Consider the following 25,832-nt stretch of genomic DNA (forward strand, 5'->3'; position numbering starts at 1 on the left):
TTTTCCTGATTGTTACCTAATCCATTGTTTGCTCATCATAAATGACCTCACACGTAACTGTAACTGTAGGCTGGCCTACCTTAGTGAATTCTGTGTAGTATTTCTCTTCCTCAATTCTAGTATATTAACCAAATAGGCTAGTAAAAATAAGATATGTTATCTTTTAACGTTCTGGTTGACTTTGGGGTATAAGCTAGTTAATAATTTCATAATTAAAAAGTATTAAGTATTTCACAAGTAAATAGCTGTTTTCTAAATCTCATTTCCATATATGGGTTGGAAACAAACTCAAATTTTCTAATAGGTAAATATACTATCTATATTCCAAGATAATAAATAAAATTATTTAAATATGTACTCACTGCTATCCATTGAATTGGGAAAAAAATCATTCAGATTGTGTTATTTTAATAGGTACCTGAAAATAATTGGACTATTTATTCATTTTGTAGCTATATTCCATTCATTTTTCATCCATCATAAAAGGAGGAATAGCTTCTTCCTAGAGCAGAAAGGTCCAGAGTGTGTATAAATTTTGAGAATTTGTTGAAGACAAAGTACTCTGATTCCCAGAATGAGACATTTCAATCAGCAGTTACTGAGGTCTTTCTTCATCTTAATATCTTTACTAAAAGAACTAAAACCTGGCAGAAATTAATAAAATTACTCATAAGAGGTGACTTAGAAGTTGCCTTAGAGATGACAGATTATAGTAGATCAAAATGTATTTTTAAAATGCAATGTACTTTGAATTGGAAATTAAAAAGATAAAGGCATATGGATTCTCACTTTAGTTAAGTAAAACAGGCTAACTGGTAAGAACTTTCTGAATACTTTAAGGTAAAAATCTAGGAAATAAAATAAGGAACTAAAATTTAGAAGAGTTGTTTGCCTGTAACTGTAAATAAGAGAAAAAATAAAAAGAAATAGGCTGTATTAAAAGTAAGTGAAGAAGTAGAGAAAATTTGGCTAAACCCTTGAAAATATTGCAAAGATATATATCTATATGTATAGATATAGATATATATAAATAAAAAACCTTAATATCTTGCCTTCTGTTTTGCCCCAACTTCTAACTCTAGAACAATAAAGTACTCATTTTAAGCACATAGGTTATGTAGCAAAACACCTCTAAGAAATATCTTTAAGTGGTCTTTGCCTCCAGATAAACTCCCTCTCTGCCTATGAGCTTTTGGCTACAGGGATTATTTCCAAATACTGTTACCAAACACCATTATTGCATGATTACATGTAACATCATGATTAAAGCCATTGTGGGAATCCCTGTTTTACATAGGGGAAAGGCTGAAAAAAATGTTTTTACCTTTTGGGGTATGTTGGGAATAATTACATTCCATTAGAGACAGCAAAACAAGGTCAAACTAAAATGCGGATTTTTTTTTTTTTTTTTTTTTTTTTTTTTTTTTTGGTCTTTGCAAAGTGCAGTTTTATACATTTGGTAGTCTTTAGACTGCATGGAGACTTAATTTCTTCTTTCTCTCTTTTTAAAACAAAACTCTATTTTCCTTTATTTTTCTCCTTCCTCCCCTCCTTTTCTTATTCACTTCTTTCCTGTTGTGAAATTCATTCTAGTCTTTCAGGAAAAGCTATGACCATTTTCACGAGGATTTTTATTCCCTGTAATGAAGAGCAATAGGAAATTTGCCTCCACAGCTGGGAATAGGCCTGAGAATTCTGTAAGTATTTTGGGTTGGCCGATGTAGACTCACACTGAGTGTCTTTCATCTTTGATGCATGCTAGAATACTAGCACATAGGTCAGAGAAGAAAGTATTTCTTCCACTTTGTAATCCGATTATACAACTTTAAGTACAGGGACTGGTAGTAACTCATTGCTGGCTCTTCAGGTTTATGAAAAATCAGGCAAAGCTGCTGGCTGCTACCCATTAGAATAGGAGCCCCATTTGCAACTGTGAATTGGACCTCTGGCTCTCCCCTGACTTGGACTCCTTTGTCTCAGCCAACTGATGAAATCAAAGCACTGGAAATAGAGTGCTTCCTGAGGAATGGTTAGCCTTGCTATTACTATTCAAACAGCAAGTAGAATGTTTTAGAAGATGATCTCTTCTCAGAAATGACAGAATGTTGGACCTAGAAGATTCTGTGGCAGTTTGGGAAATGGCGGTTGATAGTTGTGAGGGTTATTTAATTGTTGTTCCCTTGAGACCCATGAAACAAGCTGCTTGCTGGGATTCCTCTGGAGGAACAGAAAACCACTGGTGCTTGATTATAAAGTACTAAGTGTCTGGTCCCCATTACTGACAACCAGTATCAGCATCGGGTATTCTTTAAAAAAAAAAAGGGGGGGGGGGTTTGGTTTGGTTTTCGCCTTTTTGTGTTTTCCTAGAAGATAGCAGAACAGAAAAATAAATGAAGTGGCAAAATCTTTCTCCTCTCTGAATCTGGCAATCAAAAAACAGTGCATTTTTTTTAAGGGATATTTATTCTTTGGAAACCCTCTTATGGGTAAGTCAGGAAAACGCTGGACTTTGTGGTACTTGTAGGTAACACAGTTTTAAAAACGAGACCTGGGCCTTGTCTAAGCATCTGGTGATTGTCAGAACTCCCCTGCTGAAGACTACTAGCTTCAATAAGATAGAAAGTCATATTACTAAATATTTAATATTTTATTCGATCATTGGCCATCTCATTACTTACCCTCCAATATTCTTTTAAGCAATAAGTCAAAACTCTTGATTGACTAGCTCTGTAGTTGACTGACTCTCAACTACTCAAGCCATTTGGATTCTGTTGGAGCTCATATTTACGATAAATGAGATTCCTATGAAAAAAAATTAAGATTGAAATCCGGTTTTGGATTAGTCTAAGGCTAAATTTTGCACTTAGAAAAGGACGTTAGAACCAATTTCGACTAGGTTATGCGGCACAATGAGGTGCAGTCCAAACGGTATTACAATTGTGTGTATGGGAGGGGTGTCCCAGGTGTTTTAATTGTAGCGTTTTCTAGCACTCTTCCTGGGAAATCCGTTTCCGTCAGGCTTTGAGAGGTCTCTGAATATTTCTAAACTTCTACAGGAATTTATTAACGAGAACAGGCAATTCCTTTTCACCAGAGTGGTGTTAAGTCGCCACCTGAAATAATTCATTACTTATAACTTGCTATTCTTTAATTTTCATAAATATCATCGGTTACTAAGGATGGTTAAACACACACAACCCAGAAACGGATCGCTTGTTTCACGGTCATCACACCCCGGACTAAGGCTCGCGGGAGTGTAAACGGCGTTACCTCGGCGCCCACACTACAACTCCCAGAAGGCGCCGCGGCAGGAGGCCGCTTCTGCGCATGCGTCCCCGCCCCAAGGTCCGTGTGCGCGCTGCCGCCTTTCTTAAGCCGGCAGTGTTCGTGGTTTGAGCAGTGTATGTGACTGTTGGGGAAGCTTTCCTGGCTGCTTGGAAGCGTGTTCTGCGTTCGCACTGCCTGTTGGGCCCACCATGAGGCGCCTAGGTTCGGTGCAGCGGAAAATGCCGTGTGTATTTGTGACGGAGGTGAAAGAGGAGCCCTCCACCAAAAGGGAGCATCAGGTACCGAGGAGTGCGGGGGCCGGGGAGCAGCCACGCAGGACTTCGGGGGTCTTTAGAGCCGCCCTGCAGGCCGGGAGCTTTTTGCAGGTTTCGCTGGGGAGGTCTGGGGTAGGGGGCTCTTGCTCCCTGAGCTCCAGGTTCTTGTACCTCTTTAGTTGCAAGGGAGGGAATCGTTGAGAGAATTTTTCTGATAAGGCGATTCAAACTTGCAGTCGCACGGAAATTGAAAACCCACGTCTTAAGTAATAGCCCTTTTTTCTACCACGTTTTTTGGGGGAAGACCCCTTAAGTATTCACATAATCACCGCAATCCAAACTTTCCTGCTTTTCAGGAGTGTGCGACAAAGTGGAGATTGTAGAAAAACTTGGCTATTAACAGTTCTCAACAGGGAACCGGTGGTGTTGACCACCGCCCTAATTAGGTCGCTAGAGATCACACCTCCTGTGTCGTTGCCAGTAGTTTCCTGTTTGATTCTGACTTTGGTGTTCCCACCTCTGGTGTTTCTCTCAGCACCGGGTTTTAGTCGTAGAGGGACTTTGTACTGGTGAATGATTAGTAACCTGTATCAGGGTAATTCTTTCATGTGGAGCAAAGTCCTTGATAGCAGAATCCCCGGGTATTCGGTGCTTCCAACTCATCATACAAAATTCTTCGTGTGCATATGGTATAGGCCCCCACCCTCCTTACGTCATTGCGTTGGAGGCCTCCTTGTTTTCTAGACTAAAAGACCTTTAAGGTGGAGACTCCCCTGTTACATCTAGTCCCAGTTTCTAGGACCTGACGTGCAAGTAGGTTCTGGTTAAATATTTGTTGAATTAAAGAATGAACCGTGGAGTACTTTCATGCCAATTTTCCATTTACCTTGACCCTTTTTCCTTTATTTACTTCTTTAAAAAAAATTATTTATTTTAGAGAGCACACGCAGGAGTAGGGGCAGAGGGAGAGAATCTTCAAGCAGACTCCTCACTGAGCTGGAGCCCGTCCTTGGGCTCGATCCCAGCACCCATGAGATCATGACCTGAGCTGAAACCTAGAGTGGGTCAACGGACTGAGCCACCCAGGCGCCCCTCACCTTGACACTTTTTACTTTATAACATAACATTTCTAATGCCACAGCAGTTATAGTTCTCAGTATTTATGTGCTACTTACTGCACTGCCTGATTGTTCTTCCCTGCCTCCCAGAATGATCATGTTCTTTCCTGGTCTAAACCCCACAGTTACTACTAAGTGTCTATAGCAGTAGTTGCCACGTTGTGGTTGTGTTTTTGTTTTTTTGTTTTTTGGGGTTTTTTGTTTGTTTCTTTTGTTTTTTTTTAGTATCAGTAAGAAACACTGATACCCCAAATAGTGGATCACTTTAGTTGTGATTCTCAACTTTGTATGTTGGTGAGAGTGGATAGCTTGTAAAAGTACCCTCCGGCAGGAAAAATAAGCCCCTGCTCAGGTCCCTCGCAGTTAAGATTTGCTTACACTATTATTTATACCACAGTATTCAAATCCTTGACTGTAAGTCAAGGCTTCCCATTAACCAGGCCCAGTCTACTCTTGAAGTGCCTTTTGGACCCACCGTGGGGGCCTGGGCTCAGTTCAGCAGAAAACGCCATGTGTGTTTGTGACAGAGTTGCCTGCTCAAAGCGAAATCTGTTTCATCCTGTGAACATACTAGGCATGGTCCTATATTTTTGCTTAGGCTTTCCAACTGTGCTTGGATTACTTCCACAATTTTTAATTTTTTCAAATCAGACTTTCTCTATGAAACTTTGATGATCTTAGTTATCCCAGTGATCTCCTCTGTCTGGAAATTGGAGGACCACTCAGTTGATATTCACTATTATTTTAAATACACATGCCTTGTTTTTCCAGTCGTAGTCTTTAATGAGGAGAACTTTTTGTACCCCTTGGTATCTTACATTGTCTTTTAAACATGTTGATAGCAAAGCGTGGTAGAATGGTAGAAAGTTAATTCTTATACAAGGAGTATTTGGAGCTCATCAAGAGCTCTATCGGGTGGTGGGCCGGGGTGGGGAGGGATGTCTCTTGGGTGGCTCAGTTGCTTAAGTGTCTGCCTTCCATTCAGATCATGAGCCCAGAGTCCTGGGATCAAGCCCTCTATCTGGCTCCCTGCTATGTGGGGTGTCTGTTTCTCCTTATGCCCCTAAACCCACTCTCATGCTCTCTCACTCTCTCTCTCTCAAATAAACAAAAAACCCAAAAAAACCCTCCCATGGGCAGAGTAGTCTTCCTAGGATTTCTGGTAAATTTGAATCCACACCAGCACTGATATTAGGCCAAGCCTTTGTTGCTGTACCACCACAGGTTAAACTGATATCCTCTGATACTAATTGCAGAAGTTAGTGATGAATCCCCGTCATCACTTTATCTTGAAAGTACTGAATCAGGGGCGCCAGGGTGGCTCAGTGGGTTAAAGCCTCTGCCTTCAGCTCAGGTCATGATCCCAGGGTCCTGGGATCGAGCCCCACATCGGGGTCTCTGCTCAGTGAGGAGCCTGCTTCCCCCTCTCTCTCTCTGCCTGCCTCTCTGCCTACTTGTGATCTCTCTTTGTCAAATAAATAAATAAAATCTTTAAAAAAAAAAAAAAAAGAAAGTACTGAATCAGTAACAGAATGGTGCTAATTTCCTAAGTCTCCCTGACTCAGAAACAGTACTTCCATGTATTAGTTTTAAAACCTGTACACACCAGTCTTGTGCAGTGTTTTTCACATTATTTGGAATGAGTGTTACTTCAGATAATTTACACTATAAAACGGTGGCATAAGTCTTCCTCAGAAATAAAAATAAATTAGATAAAAAGTTGGTAGGAATTGTAGAAACTCTTCTCCATTCTCGATGGTCTTGGCTTCTCTTCCTGACAACAGAAGAACCATAAATCATGAGTTTACTACTGTGAAAGCTCGGAGACTCCCCATTTGTTTTTCTCCTTAACATTTATTATACTTAACATTGTATGTATGTGTTATTTTGCTCCTGTTGTCTCGCTCATTAAAATAAAAGTTCCACCAAAGACAGGTACTTTTTTGTTAATTTCTATATTTCCTAGTGTCAAGGATGAGAATTAACCCATAGAAGACATTTAGCAAGTGATTATCAAGTAAATGATTGAACACACTGTGCTACAGAGACAGTGCTGCATAGGACATGGTTCCTATTGTCAGCTCATGGTAGATAAAGAAACAGAATAAAAATGAAGTGTGGGAGAACAGGTGTTGCTGTGATAGCATAGAAGGGAGGGGGGTAACTCATGAGAACTTGATGGAAGAAATATTTTTTAATTGTGAAGGGTAAGCAAGAAATTGTACTTTAGAAATAGTCAAATTAAGAACATTCCAGGTGAGAGTATGGGTGAAGGCATAGAGGCTGTTTATCTAAAACCAATTTTCTTTCTCTCTCTTTTAAGCCATTTAAAGTTTTGGCAACTGAAACTCTAAGTCACAAGGCATTAGATGCAGATATATACAGTGCAATTCCAACAGAAAAAGTGGATGGAACATGTTGTTATATTACTACTTACAAAGGTAAAACAAAACTGTAATACAAATATTATTTGATCACTTTACAAACTATATATATATCTGAAGTAGGGCATTTATCCTCATCAGCCCTAGGCAGTCTAAATATAAGAGCAAAATGATAAAGTCCCAGTTGTTATGCTTATTTATTACATCAGTGTATCTCTCTCCTGGGGGGAGGAAAGGAAGATAATTAACATTTACTTAATACTCATTAAAGGCAGGTGATAGGATAAATGTTTTATACATGTTATCTCTAATTTGCACAGTAAGCCTCTCTATTGCAGAGATAGAGCCTCAGAGAACTTAATTTGTTCAAGACCAGCTAATTAATGAATGACTAACCTGGTAATAGAACCTATGTTTGATCCTAAAACTTGCTCTGATTTCACTGATTCCGGCGCTGACTCCATAGTTTTTATTACTATTGGCAGCATCTCTTAATTTATTTCAATTTAATGCACTTTAAGAGTTAGAAACTAAAATAGAAATTGTCAGTTAAGGAAAACAAATGCATCAAAAAGAGAGAAATAATCTTTATGATTTCCTTTTACCTCTTAATTCCAGCAAGAGAAACAGAACAGTTAAATAAATGCAAATTAGACATATTCCTGGTACTACGAAATCTATTCTGAAATGCATTTTTTCCAGTATGAATTGTGATTAACATACACTTAACGTAATTTACCATCTTAACCATTTTTAAGCGTACAGTTCATTGTTGTGCTCCAATCACCACTGTCTCCTATCACCACTTCATCTTGTGAAATTGGAACTCAGTACCCATTAAATAATTCACCATTCCCTCTCCTACAGCCCTTGACAACCATATTCTACTTTGTCTCTGTGGTTTTGGCTATTCTAGATACCTCATATATGTGGAGTCAAACAGTGTTTGTCTTTTTATGGCAAGCTTATTTCATTTAGTATAGAGTCCTCAGTGTTCATGTTGTAGTACCTACACGGTTCATTGTGTGTATAGACCTCATTTTGTTTGTTGTACACACCACATAATTTTATGTCCATATCATGTAGTTTTTTGTCCATACCATTCATCCATCAGTGTATACTTGGACTACTTCTACCTTTTGGCTGTTGGAAACAATGCTGCTATGAGCATGATGACCAAATATCTTCTTGACGCCCTGCTTTCAGTTCTTTTGGGTCTATATCCAGAAGATATATATTGTTGGATCATATAGTAATTCTATTTTTAATTTTTTGAGGAACTGCCATACTGTTTCTCCACAGCAGCTGCACGATTTACATTCCCACCAGCAGTGCACAAGGGTTCCAGTTTTTCCACACCCTCACCAACACTTGTAATTCTGTTTGATAGTAGCCATTGTAATGGGTATAAGTGAAATGGATTTTTGTACTTAATAATAAAAAGAACAAAAGGTCCATTCAGCCAGAAATAATGGAATATAATTTTAATCTGGTTCTTCATAATATTTATTGGGATAGTTAATAAGTAATACAGAATGTCTGAACTAAACTATAATCAGTAATTTAAAAATCATATATTTGAAGAAACTAAAAGATTTTTCAGGCTTTCATGTTTATATTAAGCAGCTTAAATGTGCATCATTATGTGATCATGTATAATGGTGGCAGATAAACATGACTGGATTGCTGAAGAAAACTTATAGGGTCCAGAATGGCAGTGCTTGCAAATCCACAGTTTATTACAGGTAAAGGATACACAGTATTAGCAAGGGCATTAAATGTAAGGATGTACATTGCAGCAAAGGGTCTGGGAGTCCAGGTGAAAGCGCCTGTTGTTACCCGCCTTACCCCTCTCCACACCTCCCAGCCCCCAAGGTTCTGGCAGGACATACTTTGTCAAATCAAGAACCACTGATGTATGCAGGGAACACCTTGGAAACAGAATCCAAAATGGAGTGTCAACTGGGGATTTTTATATTCTGCGGGTCATGGAGATCTCTTCCTGCTAAGTAACCAGTCCCGACAGCAGAGCCCGCTGGGAATCTCACTCAGACCAGGTATAAGACTCATTAGTCTCAGTGTCATCAATAAAGAATGTGGACACACTGCCCTGAAACTTCGCAGATCCACGATTACAGATCATCACTAATAATCACTTGACCGGGGATCAGAGCCATGCAAAATAGCTCAGTCTAATTCCACATTTTTGAGAACTAACCCTTACGGTACACTGTCATGTTTCTGGAAAAGTGTGACTACAATTCTCTTGGTACGTTTCCATTTAGTATAGAGGTTTCAGTTTCTCACAAATGCTCGTTGCTGATAAAATCTGGCTGTGGAATGTCCTTATGAAAGGGTCACATATTTACTTTTTAATCTCACCCTCAGCATTCTTGAACCAAAGACTTGGGTCTTCTTACAGCATCAGGTACGGCTGGGCAAGATGCATCTGTTAGAATGTGTCTTACAGGGTTGGTGTTTTGGGGGAAGATGACCCTGTTATTTATTGAAAAAACTTTATACTGAAATGTCTTTCAAGATAAGTTTTATTGTTTGCTTCTTAAACTTTTCTTTTCCCTACTATTATTATTTTTTTTAGGTCAGCCATACCTTTGGGCTCGGCTAGATAGAAAACCTAACAAATTAGCTGAGAAAAGATTTAAAAATTTTCTACATTCAAAACAAAACTCAAAAGGTTAGTGGGCTTCTTTTTTTTTTCTTTTTAGTTTCTTATGATTTAAATAACCTGCAATTTTTGGCTTATTTCTTGCTATGGTGGTTTTTTTATACATTCATCCTTCTTACAATTTAAGTACTTAGGGGAAAGAAGAAAATTATAATTGAGTATCTTTGTATGTAAAAGAATATTCTTGAAAAATATTTTGAATCATTTTCCTAACATTTTTATAACTCATTAGAGTATGTTGATTTTATTAAAACATACAAAGTACTACATATATACTGTAATGAGCAACACATTTTGGTTTTGTTGCCTAAGAGACAAATACATAATTTTATAAATCAGGCACAAAAATATCAAAGGATTATCAGTATGTTTAATTAAACATTAAAATTCCTCTAATATAAGCAGGTGTATACATTAATTACTATATCCACTCATTCATATATGTATATGTTTATGTTTATATTTATAGTGCATTAAAAATTCATCATAAATCTACACATATTAGAACATTGGCTACTTTAGACTTTTATCCACTGTTTACAGAGTGGTGAATTCAGAATTGAAAAATTGTTTTTAAAGATTTTATTTAATTATTGGACAGAGAAAGTGTTAAGCACAAGCAGAGGGGCAGCATGCAGAGGGAGAGTGAGAAGCAGGCTCCCCACTGAGCAGAGCACCTGATGCGGGGTTCAATCCTAGGACCCTGTGATCATGACTTGAGCCAAAGGCAGACGCTTAGCTGAAGGAACCACTTAGGCTCCCCCAAAATACTAGTGCCCTAACCCTGAGAAGTGCAGTTACATCATGGTGATAATGGAGAATGATTATATAAGCCCTGATATTAATGGGGTTTATTAGCTCTTCCCACTTTGAATTTGTTCATCTTTTATATTTTTTAAAGTATCACCACATTTAAAATTACTTAACTCTTTTAGAATTTTTTTGGAATGTTGAGGAGGACTTCAAACCTGTTCCAGAGTGCTGGATACCAGCGAAAGAAATAGAACAATTAAATGGGAATCCGATGCCTGATGAAAATGGACACATTCCTGGTATCATGAAAACTTTTCTAAAATGCATAAGTAGTTTTTCTGGGAATGGGGAGATTTTTGCAAGTGTGCTGAGTAGAAAGATACCCCAGAATAAGGTTCAGTTCAGCAAGTGTATCTTGAGTACCTATAATATGCAGAGTAGTCTTAGGTTCTAGTAATACAAAATGAAGATTAGAAACTTATCCATGATCTTTTAGACACTAGGGGAAATCTATCAATATTGGTATGATTTAAGAAAGAACTAAAAGGAAAGTATACAAAGGGGATAGAGAAAAGAGGAAGAATTCTTGTTAGCCTGTGGTAGTTAGAGGAAGCTTCTAAGCAGAGAGGACATCTGTACCAAAGCATAAGAACCAGGAAGTTAGCTCGCAAGGAAGAGGGAAGGTCAGCTTAGGCAAACTTGCCTGAAGAGGAGCAAAATGGAGTTGTGGGAATTTTATGTGACATTTCTCTGTGGCTGGAATGTTTAGGGTGTATGACATTGGAGGACATTAATAAAACTTGATGCTGGAGAGGTGGAATGGGCTCAGATCTTAAAGGAGTTTATATTCCATTTAGAGGAGTTTTGAGTTCATTCTGAAGATGATTATTAAGCAGGGGTACAGCAGAATTAAATTTAAAATTTTGAAGCAAGATTATGATAAAAGTGTGGGTTTCCCTGGAGACTAATGGACTAGAAAAGAGGTTATTACAGTTACCTGAGTGAGTACTGAAGGTCAAAGATGTGACCAAAGATGGTCACAGTGGCATATGTGTCCTAGTTTTTGTTTGTTGATAAAAGAATTGTTCACATGAGGGAGCCTATCTGGTAACATAAGTTAGGAGAGGAATAGCAATAACCTTCAGTACATGTGGAATTAATACATTGTTCAGCAAATATTGCAACAGTACAATAAATTGTAGAACACTTACTGCATAGGTCTATTGTCCCTGAAACTGGAGAGATGGTAGCGAGAAACCTTTAAAGAAAAAAGAAAAAGAAAGGAAAAAAAAGAGTTTTAGGGCTGTGTTTTAGAATGGTATTCGGTTCTTAATGAAAATTTTCTAGAAAGAAATGCTGAATATTCTGTAGTGAACTGTCAAGCAGGTTGATTTCTCAATAGAGTAAAAAGTAAAAATAACCTTATGATTAAAAGAATGATTAGGATTAAAAAAGTAACATTGCTAATGCTTCCACTGATTAAAAAAAAAGTTATCTGTGTGATTAACATCCAGAAAACATGGAAAATCTATAACAAAATTAAAATTGCTTCAAGTCTCAATCCAAAGAAAAGCAGCGTCCTGACAGTTTTTCCTTTACATGTAGGTTGGGTACCAGTGGAGAAAAACAACAAGCAATATTGCTGGCATTCCTCTGTAGTTAATTATGAATTCAAAGTTGCCCTGGTACTGAAGCCTCATCCTGATGATCCTGGGCTTCTGGAAGTTAGTGCAGTGCCACTCTCAGATCTCCTGGAACAAACACTAGAGCTTATAGGAACAAATATTAATGGAAACCCGTATGGTGAGTGAAGCCTTTTTCCTGCTCAGTTATAGTAACTGTCATTTATAAAGAGACCTTCCTAGGCTTAACTTAAAACACATACACTAAAGAGATGACTAATTTGAGTTAAACAGCTTCCTAGAATTATAGCCATTGCTATTTATGTCCATGGAGAAATTTATGTGGGACTCAAACCATTTTATTAACCCAAAAAGTTTATTTTAGCCTCTCATTCTTTCACATAATAACACTATAAAACTATGTATGAAAGGGAAATACTCAAGTGTAACTTTTTGTTGCTTATTAAAATTTAGGTGAAATGAGTTGAATGAAAATCCTGTGTTTTTCATGGCTAGGTATTTAGTTTAGCATTAACAGCTAAGAGTAAATTAAGAATTGACCATGAATCGAGTATCAAAATCTGTACTACAGTGAACTGAGTGCAAGTCCAGAGAGCACTGTGGAAAACACTATTCATAGGAAATGGAGACAGACCCAAGGACATTAAAGCTGCAATAGCAAAGTCCTATATAGGGATCAGAAGCAGACTGATTGGTAGTTGGAAAGAAGATAGTAATTATACAAGTTATCAGAGGTACAGAGTGGCTGTTTGGCAAACACTGAATGATAGTTGAACTTGGCTAGTGGTATAGATCAGGGGTTGGCAAACTTTCACTGTACAAGTCCAGTAGTAAATATTTAGGTTTTGTAGGCTGTAAACAGTACTTAAAAGAATGGGTATAGCTGTGTTCCGCTGAAACTACAAAAACAGGCATCTGGTTGGATTTAGCCCACGGGTTATAGTTTGCTGACCCTTGGTACACATTATATGAAGGTGAAATTTATATTTAATGGGATAAGGTGGCAGTTTTGAATGACATCACCACTTAGGAAACCAACTAAGTTTTTTGGTAAGTTAATTGCTAAATGTCTTCAAAGGCTTTTTTTTTTTTTAAAGTAAATTTTCTCGGTTTTTGGAACTTTTGTATGGCTAATGGAAATTTTTAACATTTAGGGTTAGGAAGCAAGAAGCATCCATTACATCTTCTTATACCACATGGGGCATTTCAAATCAGAAATCTACCTTCCTTGAAGCACAGTGATCTATTATCCTGGTTTGAAGGTTGCAGAGAGGGTAAAATTGAAGGAATAGTGTGGCATTGCAACGATGGCTGTTTAATCAAGGTAATGACAGAAAATAGCTTGTGGTATGATATTGTCCTCCTAAAAGGAGGTAGAAGGGGCACCAGAATATTCTCTATAGATTGCAGAAATTCTGATGTGTCGTGAAGAAAATTTCCTCATCTTACAGGCCACCATTCTTTACATAATAGTGTTTCCCAATGTGTATTCATTCTCTGGGGCATTGATTTTCCAAATGTACTTCAGAATTAAACTGATGAAAATGTTTGGAAAGCTCTGCATATTACATACTTCCTTCTTGGAAATTAATGTTGCAAATGAATGCCCTCTGGGATAATCTGTACCAGCTTATTTTAACCCAGCATTCCCCAAACTTACTTGACTATAGAATTTGAGTTAAAAGTGCCAAGGTAACTGTTAATATTTACCAAATGAATTTTTAGACTTTGTGCCCTTTCAGTCTCTTGGACTATTTGATTTCTCACAGGTTTCTGAAATTAGTGATATTCAGAACTGGACCTTAAGTCATATCAACCCCCTGACTCCCAGCAGTTCAGAAACAGAGATGCCATTTTTAACCCCTCTCTCCTTACTTCATAGATAAAATTATTTAAAGATTCTGATCTGTTGAATCTATACTTCTTCCCAACCAGCTGGCAGTTAATTTTCATTTTAATTGTAGCCAAGATTCATGCTTGACCTGTTTATCACCCTCCTAAAGTTCTCTTTCAGTCTTATCCTTATTCTGTCCATTCTTCATAGTAAGTTAAAATGTTTCTTTGTTGCATAAAATTGCTTAGTGACCTTAAGAATATTCATGATCTGACCCTTGCTTCACTTTCCAGAACAGCTATATACCCCTACCTGCCAAATATAGCCACACTGTATATGTTCTAACCATATTTATATAATTGTAATCAGAGCAAAAAGCACCATTCTTTCAATGTGATATTTAGAATGCCTCCCACTCATATTTTTTAATTGGCTAGCTTCTGTACTCAGCAACAGACTCTATTCATTAAATTTTTATGGAGCCCCTGAATATGTTCCTGGCATGTTTCCAGGTGCTGGAAATACAGAGTCAACAAAACAATGTCTCTGCCTTCATGAAGCTCACATTCTAATGGGGAAGATAGACAATAACAAGTAAATATGTAATATGTCAGGAGGAGAACAGCTATGAAAACAAGAAAAAGGGTAAGATAAAGTGGAGCCTTAAGTAATGCTTGGCAGATGGTAGGCATTCAAAATACATATTTATAAGTGAATGAAGGTCAAAAAGTCTAAAGCTAATACCTTTTTTCTCTCTTCAGGTTCACCGCCATCATCTTGGTTTATGCTGGCCAATTCCAGAGACTTACATGAATTCAAAACCAGTTATTATCAACATGAACCTGAACAAGTATGACCATGGCTTTGATACCAAGTGTTTGTTTAGTCTTTTTTCAAAAATAGATAATCAGAAATTTGGTAGACTGAAAGATATAATACTTGATATAAACTAGAAATGCAGTTAAGAACCAGCTTTATTGTTATCTTTGAATCTTGAAAATTCTGCCATATATGGAAGGTAAAAAAATCTCAGGGTTCCATGTCTAATAGAGCAGTAATCTTCTAGCATTTGAAGAAACGAATTTCTCAGTTCAAAGGTCTATTCAAAATTTTATTTAGAACCAGCAAATGAATTTAAGCCACTACTGCATTAAAAATGTAGTAATAAGCTCCTTACCTTAAATGCAGCAATTAAACCAACAATTCTGGATCATCAACTTTAAATAGATCAAGATGAATTTATTCTGACACTTAACAAAACTTATGGCTATAACCTCATACCTGTTTATATACATTACACATATATAAAACTAGAGTCTTAACACATATATAAATAAGTATATTTATAAACCCCAACTTTAAATGTTAAAGTTATTAAAGTTCACCTCTATACTCTTTAAAAAACTTAAACATTATGTATACAGAAATTCATCGTAGCTTATTTGATCTAGTCATACCTTATGCTAAAAGTCATCAAAAATATACTTTAAAATTTCATATAACTTTATTTACTAAAACTTCAATTTAATAAAGGTACAGGGTATGAAGAAGGAAATCATGTAGGTCAGAGATCTGCGTGATTTCCAGATGGAGTTTTGACTTATAAAGTAGATAGTTAAATAAAATTACAGGTATGGGTAGTTTAATAAATGGGAAGATCAGCAGGACTTTCCTCTTCATCTTCAAACTGTTCAGAATCAGCAATAGGACTAGTTAACTCAACTCCACATTGTTCAGAAAGTTTTTTTAACTTCTCTTCTAAGAGAATATTCTTCTTCACTTCTTCTTTATAATTATACTTGAGATCTTCAATTTCATCAAAAAATGAAGGATCAAAGTTTTCCAGTTCTTTTTTCAGCTTTTTTATTTCCTCCTAATAGAAACATAATATCTTTGAAAGGTATGTAAGAATATAATATATTCTTTAGATTTGAAATAAAGAGACTTAATTACAAACATAAAATCCAAAGTAACCTGAATAAGCTAATACACTTATATACTATAGGCAGAAGTATGTTTTTAGAATTTCGCAAATAAGGTTTCCTTGTACAGCATAAATAACTAACTTGTTCGCTAACAAATTAAGTTATCCCGTAAGTTATGTCCTACTTTTTGACTAAAATATATCAGTTCTTAAACGGAGATGGCATTTAATCTTTCTCCAGAAGTATATCAGATACTCTCATTGAGGCAATCAAAAAGAATCTGATTTTTCTAACTTTAGAATAGCGAGTGATCACTAGTTAATTCTTCAGCTTATGCTCTTTTATTCTGTTTATAGATTCCTTAAGAGATAAAGCGTGGCAGATATCTTTCTTTAATAAAGGGAGCTATTCCTGAAAAGAATTTCAAAAGGAAATAAAAGGGGCGCCTGGGTGGCTCAGTGGGCTAAAGCCTCTGCCTTCGGCTCTGGTCATGATCCCAGGGTCCTGGCATCGAGCCCCGCATCGGGCTCTCTGCTCAGCAGGGAGCCTGCTTCCTCCTCTCTCTGCCTACTTGTGATCTGTCTCTGTCAAATAAATAAATAAAATCTTAAAAAAAAAACAAAAAAGAAAAAAAAAAAGAAATAAAAGATAGTTTTCCCAGTATGACCCAAAACTTATATTAAAATAATGAGCCATATTTGTTGAGAATCAAAAAATAAACGTCTCTTTAATCGTATTTGTTTTGTCTCAGTATTTTTGTAGCTCTCGCTTAATATTTTTAACACAGATGAATATAATGAATTCTGCAGTATCGAGGTCAAATGTATACCCAGGAATTTTTAGGATACATACGTAAAACTCAAGGGTGGTGTTCATAGAAGTTGACTTTAACAGTGTTTAACACAAAGCATTTATAATATAATTAGATAAAATTACCTTCAAATGCTGCTTTTCTAAATCTGAAGTTTTGAGTTGTGTCTCTAAATCCTTTACCTTTTCCTTGAGTTGATCAGGATCTGCCAAAAAAGTTAGAAAAATCAGATTCTGCTTTCCCCCACTCTGACAAAGGGTTTATTTTAGAGCGTAAGTAGAAAACTAAGAAACTAGAGCCTAGAAAATATGCATTTTATGGCTGAAACACTTTCCAGACTGAATACTGTAATCCTACCTCTATCCGGTATTGTAATTCCACAGCAGACCAAGAGAAAAGGCATGTACTGGGTATCAGAAGTATAGAATCGGGTTAATTTTTTACACGGAAGAAATTATTTTCAGAGAAAAATAAAAGGACAACAAAAGAATAAGTAGACTGTTAGGTAAGTGGCTACAACCATAGCTGGCTAAATGTTCCTGGTCCCCAACAGTACTGGCTGTTCATGTAGGTCAGTACACCTTTACTGTGTAATTACTACGTGAAATACATGCCAGACAGGGTGGATAAAACAAAGACAAATAAATCCTGATACTATGGTCAGGCAACCCTGAGTTACACAGAGCACAAGGGCTTTAATTTACTGGATCCTTAACTACCCCCCCCCTTTGGAGTTAACATCTCTCTAATTTTATGAGAATCAATGGATAAATGGGATTTTTTTTATTTAATTGCCATCTTTGCTAGAAACATTTTCTTTAAATTAAGCAACTTACAGTGTGTCCTGTCATATTTTGTAGCCACTGAAAGGTAAAATTTAGAAGTAATGCTAAAGTTTGAGAAAATAATAGGCAGCAAGACACATTTTGATGAGTGAGACAGGAAGGTTTCTATTCTATTAAGGTTCCCTTGATATGGTTTCCTAATTAGAAGTTGGAGACAAGAAATATTTTCCTCATCCTTTTCCTTTAGGAATAGTCACCAGAACCTATCTTCCTTTGGAAAGCAGAGCAAAATCATATTTTTCAAAACTTCCCCTCACCTTTGTAGAAAGTGCTAATTATTTTTTATAAATTTGGTTCTTAACCACTGTAATGCTATGTTGAGTTGACGGTCTTAATCAAAGGGATGCTATATGTTACACAGATTAGTAACGAAATAGTGCAGTAAAAGTGATTATTATGTATTGCACTTTCTGAAAGTTAGCTTAATGGTATCTGATTGCATGATCAAAATGGCAAATTCTGTTTCAAAAGATTACACCAACTTATACCTGAACAACCTTTGACTATTTCATACAGCTTTTTCAGTATTCTGCCAGTCTTGTTGCTACTTTATTTAAATAGTGCTTTAGGATTGCCAAGACAGTCTGGTTTGATTTTGAACCTTAACAGTCTTTGATGGGTATCCCTAGTCTCCTTTAAATAGATGAGGAAACACAGGGTTCTGAAATTCCCTCTCAGAAAACTGAGATTTAGAAAGAAAGTACTTGCCGAATAAATCAACAGCATCAACAGGTCTTTGGGAATGTGCTAGTCTGGTACCCTGGGCTGGCTGCTGTAAGAGATACTGTTGAGAGACTTACATGACTGTTTTAGTCACCAAGAGGTAGGTAAGGCAGTTTCTGTGGTCAAAAGCAGGGACCAGGGAGGGGCTTTGGAGTTCCACAGATTGAGGTTTCATCCTGCCTCTCTCACTTTCTAGCTGTTGTGACCTTGTTACTTAACCTCTTTAAGGTGAAGATCATAGGTAAAATGGAGACAGTAGTACCCACCAAACAGTGTTTTAATGGTTAATTACAAAATGCTGGGGTGGTGGTGGTGGGGGGAATACTATAAAATGCTTGTAAAGCACTTAGCATAGTGTCTGGTCCAACTCATACATGATAGCTTTAATACAAAGTAGCAACGAGAATACATCCTAGGATACTGAGAAAGGTATATGAAATAATCAAAGACTGTTTAAGTATAAATTGATATAGTCCTTTGGAATAGAATTTATTTCCATCACACTATCAGATATATATAACAAATGTTTCTTGTTAACAGTGATGTTCTCAAAAGTCGACACGAACAATGGATTTGTGAATACTGAACCATTCATTGGGAAAACATGTACATATACACATACTCATATCTCCTCACACAATATAATTTTAAATCCTGGAAACAATTCATCCTGGTAGATTCTATCCTTTGATGAAAGAGAAAACAAAGTTCAGAAAACAAGTGACTCTCCCGAGGCCCTGCTCATAAGTGTCAGAGAGTTGGGATTTAAACCCAGTCCAACTGGCCCCAGAACCAGAGCTTCTTGCCCTGTCCCGCACTGCCCTGTCCTGTTTACATCCTCTAGTCATCTGTATGAGAGAGCTGAAATAATTCAAAGCCTCACTTTGTTGGATCTCATCTGGAAAAAGGTGAATCAGAACTTAAATTTTTCACTGCTGTTGTATCTGCAAAAGCACCAGGAATACTAGTTTTGGGGTTATAAGTAAATTTTAGTAAGTGGTTGAATTCACAAATACAGACTGAAAATAATGAGGATCAGCTGTTAATTATGTGTATGTGTATGTAATTCATATATATGTATACATATGCATACATATGCACATAGCAATAGAGTGATTAATCACTTCTGAATGAAAGCATGGAGAGGATAAGACTGTCTTACTTTGTAAAAGGGAAAAAGAAAGTAGGCGAGTTTACTATATGTAGTTTTTTTTTTTAAAGGTTTTATTTATTTATTTGAGAGAGAGAAACCGTGAGAGAGAGCATGAGAGGGGAGAAGGTCAGAGGGAGCAGACTCCCCATGGAGCAGGGATCCCGATGCGGGACTCGATCCCAGGATTCTGGGATCATGACCCGAGCTGAAGGCAGTCGCTTAACCAACTGAGCCACCCAGGTTCCCTACTATATGTAGTTTTTAAGTTAATAATAAGAGGATGGGGTACCCGGATGGCTCAGTCGGTTAAGCATCTGACTTTAGCTCAGGTCATGATCCCAGATTCCTGGGATCATGCCCCTACAATAGGCTCCCCATTCAGCAGGGAGACTCTATCTGCCCCTCCTCCTGCTCGTGCTCTCTTTCTCTGTCTCTCAAATAAATAAAATCTGAAAAGATAATGTTCAGAGGGCTTAAAAGGGCCTATACTTAGAAAATGGAGACCACAGACCTAGTTTTCTTTGCTTAGCCCTGTATCATGATTAAATGTAACACCCATATGGAACATAAAAAGAAAAAACTTGAGTACCTACTATTATAAACAACTCTGTTTTATGAAGGAAAGAGCTCAGGAAACATGCTGTCAAGGATCTGAGTGTATAGGAAGACAATCATCAGACATCTGAATAAATAAAAAAGGCAAAACCCCAATTCAAAAACAGGATAGCTAACATGCTAGAAGAATAAAACACTTTACCAGATACAGTGCTTTCAGCTCCACTTTGGTCTTTGTTAACTTCTAACTGATGGATTAATTCTGCTTTTTCTTTTTCCAGCTGACTATTAGCTAATCTAGAACACAATGATTATGTGTTAAAACAACAAAAAACAGACATTGCTTCACAAAATATATGGTTATTTCTTATGAACTTTGTAAATTGCTTAGAACTTGCTGATAGTCTATAAAGGTAAACATTTATTCATTTACTCCCACTGTTGCAATGCTACCATTCTCAAACTGAGATCAGAGAATGAAAATTCTTCATGCTTCTTAAAAGTCTGACCAGAAAGTTTAAATTAGAAGCTTGAGACTTATATTAGGATCTGGTTTACCCTTTTATCAGTATCTATTATGTAAGAGAGTAATTGGGATTAAAAGGATGAAATAAGACTGATAAACTTGTTAGGCCACAAGATTAAAAAATCCTAATCTCTAGATGTAGCAAACTTGGTTATATTATTATTATTATTATTATTTTTAAAGATAGCCTTATAAACAGACAATGTACCTTAGAACTTGAAGCTCCCGCTGAAGGCTTTGCCCTGTCTCAGCACCTTCAGGAACATGTTTGAGAATCTCAATCTTTGGGCACAATGAAAAGTTAGAAGATAAAGTCAGACATGGAAATATGTTTTATAAAGATGCATATTTTTAGTAAAGCATATTAAAAGTTGGGTTTTCAAAAGCATGTAAAATATGAGTACATATCTGTCATGTTCTATTCACTATTCATTCCATAATTACTGAGTGCCGCATGCAGGCATTGTCCTAGGCACAGGGAATATAGTGATGGCAAAATCCCTCGCGGCATGTTCCTATGGTCCTTATGTATTTAGAGGGGGGGTGCAGGTGGGGGAAGACAAAGATAAATAGTAAGCTTGTGATGTAATAACAGTGCCAGATGAAAGGAAGGGCTATCAAGAAAAGTAACTCAGGGTAAGAGGATGGAGAGTCATGGAAGGTGGTATGGGGTTAAGGAAGGTCTGAGGAGTCTCTGTTTAAGCAGAGACACAGTGAGGCAATGAGCTATGAGAATATTTGGGTGGAGAGTATTCTAGACAAGGGAAATAAGTCCAAGATCTTAAAGCCTGAATGAGTTTGGCCTACTCAAAGGACTGAAAGGACATTCATGTGATTAGAATACTGTGAATGAGGGGAAAGTAAGGATGAGGCTAGAAAGGAAACCAGATGCCAGACCATGTAGGTCCTCACAGGCTATGAAAAGTACTTTAGAATTTTATTCTGGGGTAACGAGGAACTACTGGAACACTGACCTTGCTGTGATATTTCTTTCTTTTCTTTTCTTTCTTTTTTTTTTTTTTTTTTATGCTTAGAAGGGTGACTCAGCAGCTATGTGGAGAATACATTCAGGGATAGGGAGAAGGTAAAACAAGGCAAGAGTGGAAGCAGGGGGACCAGTTAGGAAATCACTGCAACAGTGCAGGTGTGGGAGAATAGCTTAGACTAGACTGACCGTGTGGGAGGTGCTGAAACATCGTCATATTTGGGATATATTTTGGAAATATAGATCTGATGTGATTTAATAAAGACAATAGGGTAAGAAAGATAAAAGAATTGATAATCTAAAGGTTTGGACTGAAACAAATGGTTGAATGGTGGTACCATTCACTTTGATGGGCCTTTTAGGGGAGGAATTACCAAGTGTTCACTTTTATCTACATAAGACAATGCCAAGGAGTAGCTTGAAATTACTTGCCTGTTGCTCAAGGTCTTCCGTGTATTTCTTAGCTTTCTGTTCCCTCTCTGTTGCTTGTCTTACAAGCTGTTTAAGATCAGTAAGGCTTTGGGTTTTTTTGGCAATATCAGTCTCCAGTTCTTTCAACTTGGTTTCGTACATTCTAAAAGTGAAGGGAAAAAAATAGTGTAGACATGGAAAGTAATTTCTCTCATTGATTTAAAAGCCAATTCAAATTATTGCACTAAAAATAACAGATTATCTTACACTGTTTCTTCTAGTCAACTCTAGTCAAATCTAGTCCATTTCTACATATTTATGTAGCATTAGGTGACAAGGGTTAAGTATCCCTAATTAACAGGCTAATTAAAATAGAAGATTTAGGTGTTACCAAGGTTATAAAGAAGGATGGAGCCTGAATTTGCCATTGTCAAAAAGCTTAAGTATAGTATCTTTTTCAGTCACAAAACAAAACAAAAAACAGTGTGATTCATCCATGAGAATATCAAATTCTGTATTATTGGGTACTCTTTTGTATTTAAAGATCACAAATTAAAGTATTTCATATATACATCATGTATACACACACAGAAGCATAACCAAAAAAAGGACACTATTGGGAGAAGAAAAAAATGTGGGGGCACATGGGTGGCTCAGTGGGTTAAAGCCTCTGCCCTCAGCTCAGGTCATGATCCCAGGGTCCTGGGATCAAGCCCCAGACTGGGCTCTCTGCTCAGTGGGGAGCCTGCTTCCCTTCTCTCTGCCTGCCTCTCTGCCTACTTGTGATCTCGCTGTCAAATAAATAAATAAATAAATAAAATCTTTAAAAAAAAAAATGTGTGAAAGCATGGGTGAAAAAATTGCATATGATATAAAAATCTGAAGAGATTTGTAACCTTTAAAGAAATGACCAATAGTTGAAAAAAAAAAAACAAAACCCCAAAAACCCAGACTCCTAAAGAAATTTTTAAAACATGAAGTCAAATTTTTATAAGCAAATCATTCCACCTTAAAGGGAGACAATGCTTATAATATTCAAACTTCCCAGAGAAAAGAAAAAGAATGCTTTGGCAACAAAACTAGGTAAGGACAGTACCAGGAAGGGAAATTAGTATTTCAATACATTCAGTTTTTGATAAATCTTGGAAGCTATGATTAGAAAGCATTGTTCTTAATCTGACAGACTGTACACCAAAGGGGTGACATATCAGAAGCTTACTCCTTCAATTCTCTCTCTGCTCAAATGCCCCACCCAATCAGAGGGCTCCAGTATCCCCAGCCTGTCTTAACAGTCCATATCTGGCCTGATAAAAACAGATGTCATTAGTTTGTTGAGTAAATAACAGAGCAACTGTAAAGATTTCAGCATGAGGAAGACCTAATGTGTCATGGGTCCCAAAGAGATTTCTAAACTACTTTAATGAGATGGGTATATAATGCCAGTGGCAGATCTTAGCAAGTTTTTTGTTTTGTTTTGTTTTTGGGTTTAGGGAGCCTTGAGGCCAAGGAAGAAGAATAGGGAGGATCATCTCCACAGATGAAAAAACAAAACAAACCAAAAACACTTGAGCTCACAGAAGACATGTAATTTACTTAAGGTCACAGTGAGACTTAAGTATTTCTAAAGCCATGGAAACCAGCTGGCTCCATGGGAATGGGGCTAAGTAGGCCATTTAGAGGTACACCTAACATGAAGCAGAGAATCTGGCATGTAGCATGAACTGAGTAAATTACCTGTAGAGTAAGTCTGAAGTAACTCAAAATCCTTTCTGAACCTACATGTGATTGTAGAAGGAAATAAAAGACCAATCAAGCAGTCCACTGAGTCCACTCAGTCCACTGAGAGTTGCTGGTTGAGAGCCTCTGCTGGGGTCCAAGCAGACAAGAGAGACCCCTTTTCCCTGGTATTATCACATATTTCATTTAAGCCTCACACTAGCTGTCCTGCAGAGTTAAGAGAGAGCTAGAGAGGGGAGCCGTGGACTCTGAGTACTCTCAGGATGGTGTTAGGAAAGGGACCAAGGACCCTTCTCTATCCTGGCCACCAAGTCCACCTTCTAATCTGCCTGCATAGCCTTCCTCCTTGAACACGTACAGGGCAGGAGACCCAAGTGGGACTTGCTACAGCCTCGTGGTGCTAAGGCTTGCATCCTAGTGGTGGTAGTGATGGTGACTACTGATCCACCCCTCAATGAGCCCATTCTAAAAAACAGGTAGACATCGAAGGGGAGACTGGAGATACACAGACATAAAGTACTCTGTGAATATGCTAAGATAAAGATGAGTTAGCCTTTAGAAATGAGGCCAGCAGATGTAAAGAACCCAATTTTATACAGGATGACTTTAATGGGAAGACATGGATAGGATCTTATTATTTTCTGGCTTCTATACTCCTTGAAACAGCTGCTTAAGACTGGAAATGAGAATGGCACCAAAGCCTTTAAATGACTCACTGGAGTCATTATGAGCCACCCATGACGACAGTGGCGATAAACAGAGGAATGTTTACTAGTGGTTTCTAACACCACTTTGACAGCTACAAAGTTTACGTGACAGGTGGGAATTGCACCTGTAGGAAAGGGTCACAGGACAGGAGAAAGTCTAGTGCCAGAAAGCAGAGGCCAGTGACACACTGAAGCTACCATTAAATTCATCCGTCAGGGCTGTCTGAAGAACAAGCTGCGTACAAGAGAATTCCAAAATCGGTGCCTGGGCAGCTTGGTCAGTTGGGCAACTGACTCTTGATTTTTGGCTTGGGTCATGATCTCAGGGTGGAGATCAAGGCTGGCATCAAGGCAAGGCGGACTCCACTCAGCGGGGACTCTGCTTGGCATTCTCTCTTCCTCTGCCCCTCTTCCTGCTCATGTGTGCTTGCTCTCTAAAACAAATAATCTTAAAAAAATATATAAACCTCTGAAATTGCTGTAGAGCCCAGATCTAGTATGCCACAGGTTGTGACAAGACAGGTAAACTGTTCCTGGCTTATGCTTGAGGTAGAAAATGAATGTAATACAGAAGCTGAATCACAGCTGGAGAAAAGCAGCACCCAGGAGAAGCTGGGTCCCATCGCGCCCGGCTCGGCAATGCCAGCTGCTTCCTGATGTCCACCAGCTGCGACACCCTGAGCCCAGCCCCAGCTCTGCTTTGTCCTATGCACTACCACCCAAACTAAATACGTGAAGGAAAAAAAAAAACCACTTTTCCTGTCCTAGCATCAGAAAAAAGTATCATATTAAAGCAAACAATCAAACAGTTCAAGGAAAGAACTAAGTTAATCAGAGTAGTGTCATATTCTTTTAAAACAATGACATTAGAACTGATTAAACTTTGTGCAAGTTTTAAACTATTTGTTCTTACCTTGTGACAACAATTGATTTCCAGCTCTTGCTGTCAGCACCTTCAAGCTGTGGGCCTCTACTCTCTGCCAACTGTAATCTCTTACCAGTCTCTTCTAGTTGAACTGTCATCTTCTCATTTAATATCTCTAAATTATTCTTAGCTATCCGTAATTTTTCTGCAGCTTCAGTCTCCTACCATTAAAGACTAATTAGTACAGGATAACAATACTGTTCTCATAGATGCAATATATTCAAAATTACCACTACAAATTAGAAACAAAAGCAACCTGGCACTGTAAAGGCTGATTAAAATTCCAATAAAAATCTAATTGTTTTCTTTAAAATAGCAATATGATCATAATAATTAGAACAACAGATCATGTAAGCAAGGTTAGAAGAATGCATTGCAAATATCTGACACTAGTGGTTACTTTATTTGTCATCTTTGTAGTGTTTACAAATAATGGGATAGTTTATGTCTTAATACACTTTGAAGATGTTTTGCTTTGACCAATACTTGAGAGATCTAGCTATGAGCATCAACTATGTGTAAGTACAATGAACTATTTCCACTATTAAACATCCATTCAAAGCACACTA

General features: G+C 37.4%; 2 protein-coding genes across 6 annotated transcripts in view; one reads left to right on the forward strand and one right to left on the reverse strand.

Annotated features, from left to right (window-relative positions):
* Positions 1-3,336: 3,336 nt before the first annotated feature.
* Positions 3,337-16,618, forward strand: C8H12orf29 (chromosome 8 C12orf29 homolog). 2 transcript variants are annotated; one of them, XR_007129207.1, is made up of 8 exons: positions 3,337-3,566; positions 6,984-7,101; positions 9,644-9,739; positions 10,666-10,782; positions 12,089-12,286; positions 13,281-13,450; positions 14,473-14,605; positions 14,722-14,863. XR_007129207.1 is itself a non-coding variant. In XM_047739455.1 (7 exons), the coding sequence occupies exons 1-7, from the start codon at positions 3,477-3,479 to the stop codon at positions 14,911-14,913; spliced, it is 981 nt and encodes a 326-aa protein (XP_047595411.1). In that variant the 5' UTR covers positions 3,339-3,476; the 3' UTR covers positions 14,914-16,618. The 2 variants fall into 2 exon arrangements, 1 of the variants encoding a protein (XP_047595411.1); XM_047739455.1 differs by lacking the exon at positions 14,473-14,605 and having other exon boundaries at positions 3,339-3,566; positions 14,722-16,618.
* CEP290 (centrosomal protein 290) overlaps positions 15,603-25,832 on the reverse strand; it is a 96,137-nt gene continuing 85,907 nt past the window's right edge. For all 4 annotated transcript variants that reach the window (XM_047739447.1, XM_047739449.1, XM_047739448.1 and 1 more), the window contains 6 exons: positions 25,252-25,424; positions 21,916-22,057; positions 20,707-20,780; positions 20,175-20,269; positions 16,822-16,901; positions 15,603-15,833 (listed from right to left, as the gene is read on the reverse strand). In XM_047739447.1, the coding sequence (XP_047595403.1) occupies positions 15,603-15,833; positions 16,822-16,901; positions 20,175-20,269; positions 20,707-20,780; positions 21,916-22,057; positions 25,252-25,424 (795 nt within the window). The remainder of the gene's footprint in view (positions 15,834-16,821; positions 16,902-20,174; positions 20,270-20,706; positions 20,781-21,915; positions 22,058-25,251; positions 25,425-25,832) is intronic.

This window comes from Lutra lutra, chromosome 8 (genome assembly GCF_902655055.1).
Source record: "Lutra lutra chromosome 8, mLutLut1.2, whole genome shotgun sequence".
NCBI lineage: Eukaryota > Metazoa > Chordata > Mammalia > Carnivora > Mustelidae > Lutra > Lutra lutra.